The 14,670-nt window shown below is 43.8% G+C and overlaps 1 protein-coding gene across 1 annotated transcript in view; it reads left to right on the top strand.

Moving 5' to 3' along the window:
• Window positions 1–14,670, top strand: part of LOC144483946 (uncharacterized) — an 89,282-nt gene that overhangs the window by 45,941 nt on the left and 28,671 nt on the right. The window contains exons 4-5 of the mRNA XM_078202505.1: window positions 1,529–1,546; window positions 2,856–3,722. Coding sequence (XP_078058631.1) covers window positions 1,529–1,546; window positions 2,856–3,722 — 885 coding nt within the window. The remainder of the gene's footprint in view (window positions 1–1,528; window positions 1,547–2,855; window positions 3,723–14,670) is intronic.

The following is a 14,670-nucleotide window of genomic DNA, read 5'->3' as shown; positions in this document are numbered from 1 at the left end:
ACCCCAGAATGCAACGAGTTTTGATAAATAATCACTAACGCATCCACTATTACCTCTGACATTTCTTTCAATACCCTGGGATGCTTTCCATCCGGACCCGGGGACTTGTCCACCTTCAGTCCCATTAGTCTACCCAGCACTGCCTCTCTGGTAACATTAATTGTATTAATGGGATACGGCACGGTAGCACAGTGGTTAGCACTGCTGCTTCACAGCTCCAGGGTCCCGGGTTCGATTCCCGGCTCGGGTCACTGTCTGTGTGGAGTTTGCACATTCTCCTCGTGTCTGCGTGGGTTTCCTCCGGGTGCTCCGGTTTCCTCCCACAGTCCAAAGATGTGCGGGTTAGGTTGATTGGCCAGGTTAAAAAAATTGCCCCTTAGAGTCCTGGGATGCGTAGGTTAGAGGGATTAACGGGTAAAATATGTGGGGGTAGGGCCTGGGTGGGATTGTGGTCGGTGCAGACTCGATGGGCCGAATGGCCTCCTTCTGCACTGTAGGGTTTCTATGATTTCTATGAAGTATTTCTCCTGCTGCCAACCCTCTATCGTTAATATTTGGCAAACTATTTGTGTCCTCCACCGTGAAGACCGACACAAAAAACTTATTTAAAGACTCAGCCATATCCTCATTTCCCACTATTAACTCCCCCCTCTCGTCCTCCAAGGGTCCAACATTCACTCTCGCCACTCTATTCCTTTTTATATATTTATAAAAACTTTTACTATCATTTTTTATATTAATTGCTAGCCTAGCTTCATAGTCTATCCTTCCTTTCTTTATCACTTTCTTAGTTTCTCTTTGTTGTTTCTTAAATTTTTCCCAATCACTTGTTTCTCCACTATTTTTGGCCACTCTGTACGCAGCTGTTTTTATTTTAATACTCTCCTTTATTTCCTTCGTTATCCACGGCTGGTTCTCCCTTTTCTTACAATCCTTGTTTTTTGCTGGAATATATTTTTGCTGAGAACTGAAAAGGATCTCCTTAAAAATCCTCCACTGTTCTCAGCTATCCTACCTGCCAGCCTGCTCTCCCAGTCTACCTTAGCCAATTCATCCCTCATCCTATCATATTTCCCTCTGTTCAAACAGAGGACACTGGTTTGGGACCAAACTTTCTCCTCTTCCATCTGAATCAGAAATTCGACCATATTGTGGTCACTAGACCCAAGAGGGTCCTTCACAATAAGATCCTTAATTCTACCTACCTCGTTACACAATACCAGATCCAAAATAGCTCGTTCCCTCGTCGGTTCCGTAACATGCTGTTCAAGGAAACTATCCCGACAGCATTCTAAGAACTCTTCCTCCATTCCACCCTTACCGACTTGAGTCTGCCAGTCAATGTGCATGTTGAAGTCCCCCATGATTATTGCCGTTCCGTTTTTACACGCATCCCTTATCTGCTTGTTTATAGCCCTCCCTACCTCAACATTATTATTTGGGGGCCAATATACCACACCTACTAGTGTCTTTCTCCCTCTACTATTCCTCATCTCTACCCATAATGATTCCACGTTTTGTTCCTCAGAGCCTATGTCATCCCTCAGTACTACCCTGATATTATCTCTTATTAATAGCGCGACCCCACCACCTTTTCCTTCCTGTCTATTCTTCCTAAACGCCTGATACCCCTGGATATTCATCTCCCAGTCCTGGTCACCTTTCAGCCACGTTTCTGTAATGGCCACTAGATCGTACCCACTTGTGCTGATTTGCACCATCAACTCATTTACCTTGTTCCGAATGCTTCGTGCATTCAGGCAAAGTGTCCTTATTCCAGCTTTTATCTGGACCCGCTTTGATGAGTCTACATTACTGGAGTAAAAATGTGTGGAATATACAGACCGAATTCACTTCATTCCCTTCAGTTGCTGCAAGTCCCCAATTTCCCCCAGAATGAGAAAAGAAATGGAAAGGGGGAAACATTGATTTCCTCCCAGATGTTGTCCAGAGGAGGAAGTTTCAATCTGAAGCTCATTGGACAACTTCCGCATTGTGACGTCACAATGGAGCCTGCCTGAATCAGCGAATAGGAATCTCTCTTCCTACATCAAGAGCTGATGTTTCTTGTCTGGATGACCCTTTGTCAAAGCTCTGAAACATCTGTTCTTTTCTCTCCATACAGATGCTGCCAGACCTGCTGAGAATGGGGAGACAGTGTGTGGGATGGAGATTTACAGCTTTTGGGGAATGAGAGAGGCAAGAATGTTCCATAGAAATTGTCTGTTCTGAATTTCTATGCTGTACTGACACTGATGACTTTTGTAAACTCGTTTTACAGGATATTGAAAGAGGAATCACAGGCCGAAATCTCAAACGTCATGTCTAGACGTGACAGAGTCATATTCCTTGGGACCTCAATATCATCGGACTTTGAATCCAGAAGGAGAAATGATTGTCCGGTCTGTCGATTTGAAATGTCAGTGTGAGTGAAAAAGCATCAACACACTGCCACACTTGAGTGAGTGTGTTCCAGTGCACTGACTAAAAAGCTTTAACCAGTTACACAGTTTGAATAAATATCACACCATTCACAGCGGGGAGAGACTGTAATCTTGTTCTGAGTGTGGGCGAAGTTTCAACTAATTGTCCAGTCAAGAGAGAGGTAAGGACACCTGCACCATGGAGAAACCATGGAAATGTGGGGACTGTGGGAAGGGATACAGAGCCCCATCTAAGCTGGAAGCTCATCGACGCAGCCACACTGGGGAGAGGCCATTCACCTGCTCTCAATGTGGGAAGGGATTCACTCGATTATCCCTCCTGCAGAGACACCAGCAAGTTCACACTGGAGAGAGGCCATTTTCCTGCTCTCAATGTGAGAAGGGATTCAGTCAGTTATCCGACCTGCAGAGACACCAGCGAGTTCACACTGGGGAGAGGCCGTTCACCTGCTCTCAGTGTGGGAAGGGATTCACTCAATTATCCACCCTGCGGACACATGAACGAGTTCACACTGGGGAGAGGCCATTCACCTGCTCTCAGTGTGGGAAGGGATTCATTCTGTTATCCAGCCTGCGGATACACCAGCGAGTTCACACTGGGGAGAAACCATTCACCTGCTCTCAGTGTGGGAAGGGATTCATTCAGTTATCCAGCTTGCAGAAACACCAGCACGTTCACACAGGAGAGAGGCTGTTCACCTGCTCTCAGTGTGGGAAGGGATTCACTCGGTCATCCCTCCTGCAGAGACACCAGCGAGTTCACACTGGGGAGAGGCCATTCAACTGTTCTCAGTGTGGGAAGGGATTCACTCAGTCATCCATCCTGCGGACACACCAGCGAGTTCACACTGGGGAGAGACCGTTCACCTGCTCTCAGTGTGGGAAGGGATTCACTCAGTCAGCCGACCTGCAGAGACACCAGCTACGTCACACAGGGGAGAGGCCGTTCACCTGCTCTCAGTGTGGGAAGGGATTCATTCTGTTATCCAGCCTGCGAATACACCAGCGAGTTCACACTGGGGAGAAACCATTCATCTGTTCTCAGTGTGGGAAGGGATTCACTAACTCATCTGATCTGCGGACACACCAGCGAGTTCACACAGGGGAGAGGCCGTTCACCTGCTCTCAGTGTGGGAAGGGATTCACTCAGTCATCCCACCTGCAGAGACACCAGCGAGTTCACACTGGGGAGAGACCATTCGACTGTTCTCAGTGTGGGAAGGGATTCACTCAGTCATCCAACTTGCAGACACACCAGCGAGTTCACACTGGGGAGAGGCCGTTCACCTGCTCTCAATGTGGGAAGGGATTCAGAGTTTCATCCCACCTGCTGAGACACCAACAAGTTCACGAGTGATGACAGGGGTTGGATTCTGCTGTTATTGTTTCTGCTCTCAATTATATCCAGGACTGCATTTTGTTCATTCTCACAGTTGGTCAATGGGGAGGGTCGGAGGGTTTCTTTCTGCTGGACTGGCCGGTCTCATGACTTTGCCTCCAGTGGGCTGATGCTCTTTGAGTCTTGTTGCGAATACCTGGTTTTTAGATTTCACAAGGATCACAGAGTGACAGGATGTTAGGAAGTTATAGAGGTTTACAACATGGAAACAGGCCCTTCGGCCCAACTTGTCCATTCCGCTCAGTTTTTACCACTAAGCTAGTCCCAATTGCCCGTATTTTGCCCATATCCCTCTATACCCATCTTACCCATGTAACTGTCTAAATGCTTTTTAAAAGACAGTATTGCACCCACCTCTACCACTGCCTCTGGCAACTTGTTCCAGACACTCACCACCATCTGAGTGAAAAATTGCCCCTCTGGACCCTTTTGTATCTCTCCCCTCTCACCTTAAACCTAAAACTAAGAACAAGAAATGTATCGATAAAATGATTAGAGAATAGAGCCAACATTTTGAGTCTGAATGACACTTCATAAGAGTTGTTATGAAGGGTCATCCAGTATTGAAACTTTGGCTCCATTCTTCACAGGTGCTGTCAGACCCGCTGAGATTTTCCAGCATTTTGTGTTTTTGTTTCAGATTCCAGTATCTGCAGTATTTTACTCTTCTGATGAAATGATTAGTTCTGATTGGAATCCCCATGACCCTCCTTCAAAACAGAGGGAGTGGTGGCAGAAGGAGAAAAATGATAAGGATGATAAAGTCTGGGTTCTGATTCTCCGAGCCCATGAAGAATTAACAAAATGAGTGAACCAGTTTATAAAGAACAGAAGTTACCCATCCCTAACAAAAACTGATCAAATTAAAATAATTAGGTTGAGGAAGAGAACAAAAGAATTCATAGATAAAGTTTAAAATCAACTTTGTTTTGTTGTTAGAGAAGTTTTTAAAAATTATGTAAAGTGATGTAACTGTGTGCCAAGTTTCTTCTCTCACTCCCCACCCCTTTAGGTTCTGTAGAAAAGTTAACCCTTTCAGCAGACAGTTGATTTAGTCATGGAGTTATAGAGGTTTCCAGCTTGGAAACGGGCCCTTCAGCCCAACTTGTCCATGCCGCCCCTTTTTTAACCCCTGTGCTCATCCCAATTGTCCACGTTTGGTCCATATCCCTCGACACCCATCTTACCCATGTAACTCTAAACGCTTTTTAAAAGACAAAATTGTACCTGCCTCTACTACTACCTCTGGCACCTTTTTCCAGACACTCACCACCCTCTGTGTGAAACAAGTGCCCCTCTGGACCCTTCTGTATCTCTCCCCTCTCACCTTAAACCTATGCCCTCTAGTTTTAGACTCCCCTACCCTTGGGAAAAGATATTGACTATCTAGCTGATCTATGCCCCTCATTATTTTATAGACCTCTATAAGTTCACCCCTAAGCCTCTTACATTCCAGGGAAAAAAGTCCCAGTCTATCCAGCCTCTCTTTATAACTCAAACCATCAAGTCCCGGTAGCATCCTAATAAATCTTTTCTGCAGTCTTTCTAGTTTAATAATATCCTTTCTATAATAGGGTGACCAGAACTGTACACAGTATTCCAAGTGTGGCCTTACCAATGTCTTGTAAAACTTCAACAAGACATTCCAACTCCTGTATTCAATGTTCTGACCAACATGCAGAATGCCTTCTTCACCACTCTGTCCACCTGCAACTCCATTTTCAAGGAGCTATGTACCTGTACCCCTAGATTTCTGTTCTGTAACTCTCCCCAACACCCTACCATTAACTGAGTAAGTCCTGTCCTGGTTCGATCGCCCAAAATGTATTACCTCGCATTTATCTAAATTAAACTCCATCTGCCATTCGTCAGCCCACTGGCCCAATTGATCAAGATCGCGCTACAATCCTAGATAGCCTTCTCCACTGTCCACGATGCCACCAACTTTGGTGTCATCTGAAAACGTACTACCCATGCCTCCTACATTCTCATCCAAATCATTAATATAAATGACAAATAACAGTGGACCCAGCACTGATCCTTGAGGCACGCCGCTGGTCACAGGCTCCAGTTTGAAAAACAACCTTCGACAACCACCCTGTCTTCTGTCATCAAGCCAATTTTGTATCCATTTGGCTAACTCACCCTGGATTTCATTAGATTTAACCTTAAGCAACAACCTACCTTGCGGTACCTTGTCAAAGGCCTTGCTAAAGTCCACGTAGACAGCATCACCTGTACTGCCCTGATCTACCTTCTTGGTTACCCCTTCAAAAAACTCAATCAAATTTGTGAGACATGATTTTCCACTCACAAAGCCATGCTGACCGTCCCTAATCAGTCCTTGTGTCTCCAAATGCCTGTAGATCCTGTCTCTCAAATACCTTCTTACAACTTACAGATGTGAATCACACCGCCCTTTAGTTCCCAGGCTTTTCCCTGCAGCCCTTTTTAAACAAAGGCTCCACATTTGCCACCCTCCAATCTTTAGGTACCTCACCCGTGACTATCGATGATTCAAATATCTCTGCTCGGAGACCCGCAATTTCCTCCCTAGCCTCCCACAGTGTTCTGGGATACACTTCATCAGGTCCCGGGGATTTATCTACCTTGATGCGCTTTATGACTTCCAGCACCTCCTTCTCTGTTATAAGTACACTTCTCAAGACATCACTTTATTTCCCCAAGTTCCCTAACATCCATGCTTTTCTCAACAATAAATAATGATGAAAAATATTCATTTATGATCTCACCCATCTCTTGTGGATCCGCACATAGATGACCTTGTTGATCCTTCAGAGGCCCTACTCTCTACCTAGTTACTCTTTGGCACTTTATGTATTTATAGAACCTCTTTGGATTCTCCTTTGCCTTATCTGCCAAAACAATCTCGTGTCCCCTTTTTGCCCTCCTGATTTCTCTCTTAATTCTACTCCTACACCCTCTATACTCTTCAAGGGATCCACTTGATCCCAGCTGCCTATGCATGTCATGTGCCTCCTTCTTCTTGACGAGGGCCTCAATATCTCGAGTCATCCAGGGTTCCCGACTTCTACCAGCCTTGCCCATCACTCTAAGAGCAATGTGCTTACCCTGAACCCTGGTTAAAACACTTTTGAAAGCCTCCCACTTACCAGACGTCCCTTTGCCTTCCCACAGACTCCCCCAGTTAACTGTCGAAAGTTCCTGCCTGATACCATCAACATTGGCCTTTCCCTAATTTAGAATTTTTACTTTTGGACCTGACCAATCATTTTCCATAGGTATCTTAAAACTAATGGAATTATGGTCACTGGTCCCAAAGTGATCCCTCACTCACACTTCTATCACCTGCCCTTCCTTATTTCCCAAGAGGAGGTCAGGTTTTGCCCCTCTCTAGTCGGGCCATCCACATACTGAATGAGAAATTCCTCCTGAATACACTCAACAAATTTCTCTCCATCCAAGCCTCTAATACTGTGGTTGTCCCAGTCAATGTTGGGAAAGTTAAAATCTCCGACTATTACCACCCTATTTTTCTTGGAACTATCTGTAATCTCCTTACATATTTGCTCCTCAATTTCCCACCGACTATTTGGGGGCCTATAGTACAACCCTATCAAAGTGATTTCCCCCTTCTTATTTCTCAGTTCACCCCTTTTGACTCAGTAGGCGAACCCTCGGATATATCCCTTCTCAGTACTGCCGTGATGTTTTCCTGAATCAAAAGTGCAACTCCCCCTCCTTTCTTTCCTCCTGTTCTATCTTTCCTATGGCATCTTGTTTTTAACTTGTTTTTAAATCACCCAGAAACTCGTGTCTATTTTAGTTTATAATTGTGGATTTATTGGAGCCAGTTAAATGTGGAAATTTTAAGCATACCCTGGAGGAATTTGGAACAACTGAGAATTTTATATTGTTGTCACCTCAACCCCAGGTAAAGAACAAGGAGATTGCAGGTGGTAACGTGTTTGGGATTTTAAATTAACAAAGATTAGATGTTGCTGATAAAATCAGGCCTTGGAAGTTGGCTTAAAAAGGGTTAAGTTACAATGAAGGATCTTGCATCTTATTTTAATCAAGGAGTTGTGAGCTTGTAGTGCTCTGTCGCTTTAAGAAGCTACAGCTGCGAGAGAGAATGCTGAGGATTCATTGTTTGAAATTTACGAGCTGTGAGAATCTGTGTGTTTTGTTTGTTTTATGTGGATGTTTGTAGATATGTTTTATCATTGTTTTGGGCTACATTTGTTAAGGTTTATCTTTCTGGGGAATTAATCTTACCATGAGTCTTTAATTAAAGGCATTTTTGGGAGTTTAAAAACAGAATCAGAAGAATGCTTAAGTAATTAATTTTGGTTATTATTGTAAAGCACATGCTAAGTTTCTCTGTTTGTGTGTGGATGATTTTTGTGGGTTGAACGCTTTAAGCTTTAAGGTTTTTTGTCTGTGATTTAAATCAAACAGATTTTTTAAATGGAAGTGTCATGAATAAAGCTTTTTTTTTCAAAAGTTATGAACCTGGAGCCATATTTACTGACCAGAGACAGGATTCCAGGATATTTTACTAAACATGTGGGAATTTTAATCCAGATAAAACTCACTCATGAAAATGAGACTTTTAACTTGTAATGGTTATTGTAAGGGGAAGTTTTCTCACTTCCTACCAGCATGAAAGACAAGCAGACATGAGTACAGTACAAAAAGGCAACACAAATTTTATTCTCTGTTTAAAATAACAAAACTGCAGGCCTGGGGAGAGACAGCTGCTCGTCAACTGCTCTGCCTGGCTATTATGCGCTTTACAGTTTATAGGGTTTTGAACTTCGTGCCAAACATATGGTAATAGGCTCATCATTTACTACAAGTTACATGATCAGTATCTGCTCATAACACAAAGCAGTGGCACAATAGCGAGATATTAAAACAGCCATTATAGATAGGTGGAGCTGATCCCATTTCCCCTGGGCTGATCTGTTTCTGGAGGGCTCCCTTTGTGATTTGAGCTTCTTGCATAATCTAATCAGTTGAGCTATTGTCTGTGTTTCCCTGCTTGGAGTCGAAAGTGATTAAGGCTGTCTGAAGTGATTAGGGGATGCAAGGAGCCTCTCCATGAGTCATCGCATTGCTGTGAACTGTTGACAATATTTTAAAATAAATTTGATATACACACGTAAAAATATCCATGATATTAAGCATAAAAGTCGTCTTAAGCATAAAGGTCGCCCCCTTCAGTTATTTAAAATTTGGTACATATGAAACGATTCTGACCAATTCTGTGTTGGATTGATCTTGGGTTAAACTTCCTGTCAGGTCCAAAGATTTATTCCTGACACAATTAACACAATGAAAAGGAAAATTCTGGAATTGGATACTGAAGAACAGAGTTTAAAAGGAGAGATTATTAAATAGAAATGATTCCCAGACCGTGTGGTCATTAGATTGAAACAAAGGAAGGGTGCTGACATCCATTTGAGAACTTTTAATCCACCCCTTTTCAAACTGAGTCTATGTACAAAGAAAACGCCAAGGATGGTCGATAAGGGGGTCTGGAAAACATCATGATGGGGGCACCTATCTGTTCATGAGATGCTCACAAAGCCCCATGATGCCCAGATACTAATTTAATTGCACCTATATGTAATGTATGTAATCTATCACCATTCTGATTGGATTGTGTCCAGCCGGGATGGGCTGAGTAACTGGATAAGAATTGATGATATTCTTTGTTGGGTGGAGTTGTACATGGTCAGCCTCTGTGGCTTCTCCCCGCTGGCCTAACTCAATAAACTGTTTGTCGATTGAATCAGGTTTGAGTGTTGAATGATTCTTCTGAGTTCATTCCCCCCCAACACACTGGGTACATTACCACTTCATCCTTGGGGGTGGCCTGATAGGCCGTGGTCCAGACTACATGTGGCCCTTGGGGGGCCTTTCATGAATCACATGTTTTTGCTTGTTGTAGATGCACATTCAAAATGCTTGGAAGCACAGATCATGAGTAATATTACAGGGCAATTAGGACTAGCTTAGTGGTAAAAACTGTGCGACATGGACAAGTTGGGCCGAAGGGCCTGTTTCCATGCTGTAAACCTCTATGACTCTAACTACCTTTTTTGTGGCCTGAAGTTCCCACAATTGGAAAGCAGCCAGATTAGTTAAATAGACAGCCTTAATTGTGAGACAATTAAATAATAAATGATTCATTGATACATATGTTATAAAGGCTGGAAATATAAATTTGAACACAAGTTTATAACTTTTAGAATTATAAACACATTAAGAATGGTTAAAATGCTGTGGGAATTATCAGATGTTCCCTTCCCATGCTGACAGAATAAAAAAAGATGAAAGGACTTGTTAACCTTGACTGGAGTGAATGAATCGGCTCCTGTTCAAGATGTCTCAACATTGAATGACTGATGTGAACCAATTATCGGTCGACCCAATTATCAGGCTACCCCAAGCTAAGAGATATTGTTTGAGAGAAAGATATGTCTTAAAATTAAGACAATATGTGCAATTAGCTAAAAACCAAATCAATTTCATTATTGACAAGTTATGGCTAATTCCTAACAATTAGCTGAGGATGGCTTTCTACATTTTTAAAGTATAAAAAAGGGGATTCGAGAAACCAATTTGGTAAAAGTTTTTAAAAGTTAACTTTTTTTATAGTTTGTTTATTAGTGTCACGCATAGGCTTACATTAACATTGCAATGAAGTTACTCTGAAAATCCCCCAGTTGCCACACTCTGGCGCCTGTTTGGGTAAACTGAGGGAGAATTTAGCATAGCCAATGTACCCAACCAGCACGTCTTTCGGACTGTGGGAGGAAACCGGAGCACCCAGAGGAAACCTGCACAGACACGGGGAGAATGGGCGAACTCCGCACAGCCAGTGACCCAAGCCGGGACTCGAACCCTCTGCTGTGAGGCAGCAGTGCCTCACAATGTGCCCTGCAGAGAGACGTTGGGAGCTGTTAGTTTTACAAGTTATCCACGTTTTCAGAGCCATCACTTCATGTCCTGGTTTGAGAAGGATGGAGAAGTTAAAGTTCAGCTTTCCTCCTTTTGCTGTAGATCCATACTTTGCTTTTTTATCTTTCTGACTTGTTACATTTTTAATGGTTCATAAACTTTCTGAATTCACCGTTTAAAATATCCTTTCTTGCCACATGGTTAAGTCACGAACCTGGTGTGATTTACGATGAGGGAAGTTATTGTAAACAAGAGAACCCTCATAAATCTTAGTTCAAACAAATCAAAGTTCTTATAAATGGAATGTTATCCTTTATTCTGAGAGAAATTGAACATAGAAGTAAAGATGTTATGCTCCAGTTGTGCAGGGCGTTGCTGAGATTGCACCTTGAACACTGGGTACAATTTTGTCTCCTATTAAACAAAGGACATAAATGCATTGGAAGCAGTTCAGAGGAGGTTCACAAGATTGATTCCCAATCCAGTAGTGTGAAACATTAACACTGTTTCTCTCTCCACAGATGCTGCAAGACGTGTTGTGTTTTTCCAGCTCTTTCTGTATTTATTTTAGATCTACCTGTAGTGGTAGGAAAAACACTATTTACTATTCAGGATAAAATAAATGTCCTTTCAGTGGAAATGTGTTCTCCCAGGCTCAAAGAGCATCAGAGAACGAGAAGCAAAGTCGTGTGACCGGCCAGTCCAACAGAAAGAAACCCTCCCACTTCATCCACCGTCAGAATGAACATGGTTTAGTCCTGGATGTGATTAACAGCAGCAAGAACAGCAGAATCCAACCCCTGTCATCATTCGTGAACTCGCTGGTGTCTCCGCAGGCTGGATGACTGAGTGAATCCTTTCCCACACACACAGCAGGTGAACGGTCTCTCCCCAGTGTGAACTCACTGGTGTTCCCGCAGGCTGGATGACGTTCTAAATCTCTTTGTGCAGTGAGAGCAGCTGAACGGTCTCTCCCCAGTGTAAATGCACTGGTGGATCATCACATCCCGAGAACTTTTGAAACCACTTCCACAATCCGAGCATTTAAAGGGGGTCTCATTGGTGTGAGTGAGATTGTGGCTCAGCAGGCTGGATGAATGAGTGAATTCCTTCCCACACACAGAGCAGGGGAACGGTCTCTCCCTGGTGTGAACTCACGGTGTGATCACACGGGTTGGATCCTGCTGTTATTGTTTCTGCTCTCAATTACATCCAGGACTGCATTTTGTTCATTCTCACAGTTGGTCAATGGGGAGGGTCGGAGGGTTTCTTCCTGCTGGACTGGCCGGTCTCATGACTTTGCCTCCAGTGGGCTGATGCTCTTTGAGTCTTGTTGTGAATACCTGGTTTCAGATTTCACACGGATCACAGAGTGACCGGGAGTGAGGAAGTTCAGAGATATTTAGTCAGCATTTCTGTCTAAAACCCCTCAAATGCCCATCCAATTCCCTTTGTAATTGTTTATTGTCTCCACTTCCTCCACCCTTGTAGGCAGCGAGTTCCAGGTCATAACCATTCGCTGCATCAAAATATTCTTCCTCACATCTCCCCCCTACATCTCTGACCCAAAACCTTAAATCTGTGTCCCCCTTGTCCTTGTCCCATCAGCTAATGGGAACAGCTTTTCTTTGTCCACCTTATCTAAACCTGTCAGAATCTTGTCCACCTCTATCAAATCTCCCCTCAACCTCCTTTGCTCCAAGGGGAACAACCCCAGCCTGACATCGACAATAAAGAACAAACTAACAGAATATGTTAATACCTGAAATCAAATGGGAATGTTTAATTTCTGTTTTAAAGATATTGTGAATATATTGTCCTGGACAATAAAGGAATTGGAATAACTCACCTTGGATGTGGTTGAATGGAATATATCAATCTGGTATCCACCTACAGTCTAGTGAAAGTCTGGAATGTGTAGCTGGGATGAATAAGTTGATCACTTTCCCTGGGAGATATTTACAACTTTGTCCATGAACTTTGTTTTTTAAAAATCCACATTTGAAAGCCCGGCCACTACATGAAATATCAGCACCAGAACAGCAGGAGATAAGAAAGACAGACACTCACTTTGATCTTTTCATCCGTGCATCTGAGAGTTAAGAATGTGTGACATGATTTTGGGATACCGGAGTGAGTGTGCAGATGTGATTTGTTACATGTGAAAAATAGCAAGCCTAAATTCATGGTGAGATGGAGTGAAGAGTGGGTCCCAAACACACACAGCTACTTGAGACACAGCAGGAGATGAAATGGTTCATGTGGCCAGGGCATTGAGACAACATTGTGACATCATCAAGGCATTGACACACACTCCAGAGAAACTGAGTTCAAAACAATCAGGATCCAATTAAACACACTGCACATGGACACAAAGTGAGTGAAATTACAGTAAAATGGATAATCTATTCATCGAGAAGGAAAGAAGCTGGTGCAGAATGTAGTGTTACAGTCAGAGCGAGGGTGCAGAGAAAGATCAACTGAATGCGAGGTAGGTCCATTCAAAAGTCTGATGGCAGCAGGGAGGAAGCTGCTCTTGAGTCAGTTGGTACATGTCCTGATTTTTGTGTCTTTTTCCTGACAGAAGAAGGTGGAAGAGAGAATGTCTGGGGTGGGTGGGGTCCTTAATAATGCTGGCTGCTTTGTGGGGGCAGCAGGAAGTGTAGACATAGTCAATGGATGGGAGGCCAGTTTGCGTGATGGATTGGGTTTTGTTCATGACCTTTGTAGTTTATTGTGGTCTTGGACAGAGCAGGAGCCATACCAAGCTGTGATACAATCAGAAAGAATGCTTTCTCTGGTGCATCTGTAGAAGTTGGGAGAGTCATAGCTGATGTGCTAAATTTCCTTAGTCTTCTGAGAAAGTAGAGGCGTTGGTGGGCTTAACTATAGTGTCGGCATGGGGGGGACCAGGACAGGTTGTTGGTGATTGGGACACCGAAAAACATGAAGCTCTCGACCATTTCTGTATCGTCCCTATTGAAGTAGACAGTGGCATGTTCTCCTTTACGCTTCCTGAAACCGATGTCAGTCTCCTTCATTTAGTTGGTATTGAGGGAGAGATTATTGCCGCCGCACCAGTTCACCAGATTCTCTATCTCATTCCTGTCTCCGTCTCATCAGTTCCCAAGAGCTTTTGAAGCCGCACCCACATTCGGAGAATTTAAAGGATCTCTGCAGAGTGTGAGTGATGTTCTGTCTGTGCAGTCTGGATAACCGAGTAAATCCTTTCACACTCACCGAGCAGGTAAATGGTCTCTCCCCGGTGTGAACTCACTGGTGTTCCTGCAGGTTGGATGACCATTTAAATCTCTTTGTGCAGTGAGAGTGTGCTGGTGGGACACCAATTAGCCAGAGCTTTTGAAGCCGCGCCCACACACAGAGCAGCTGAACTGTCTCTCCCCTGTGTAAATGCACTGGTTGATCATCAGTTCCTGAGAGGTTTTGAGTCCGGCCTCTCAGTCAGAGCATTTAAAGGGTCTCTCCTTGGTGTGAGTAACATTGTGTCTCAGCAAGCTGGATGACTGAGTGAATCCCTTTCCACACACAGAGCAGGGGAATGGTTTCTCCCCAGTGTGAACTCGCTGGTGTATCCACAGTGTGGATGACCTTTTAAATCTCTTTGTGCAGTGAGAGCAACTGAACGGTCTCTCCTCAGTGTGAACTCGCTGGTGAATCAACAGTTCTTGAGAGCTTTCAAAACCAGTCCCACAGTCAGTGCATTGAAAGGGTCTCTCCTGGGTGTGAGTGCTTTTGTGCTTCAGCAGGCTGGACAACTGAGTGAATCCTTTCCCACACACAGAGCAGGGGAATGGTTTCTCCCCAGTGTGAACTCGCTGGTGTTTCCACAGATTGGATGAACTTTTAAATCTC

This window comes from Mustelus asterias, unplaced genomic scaffold (genome assembly GCF_964213995.1).
Source record: "Mustelus asterias unplaced genomic scaffold, sMusAst1.hap1.1 HAP1_SCAFFOLD_85, whole genome shotgun sequence".
In the NCBI taxonomy this organism is placed as follows: Eukaryota; Metazoa; Chordata; class Chondrichthyes; order Carcharhiniformes; family Triakidae; genus Mustelus; species Mustelus asterias.
The sequence above is the reverse complement of the archived record's forward strand: the minus strand, read 5'-3'. Positions and strand labels throughout refer to the sequence as shown.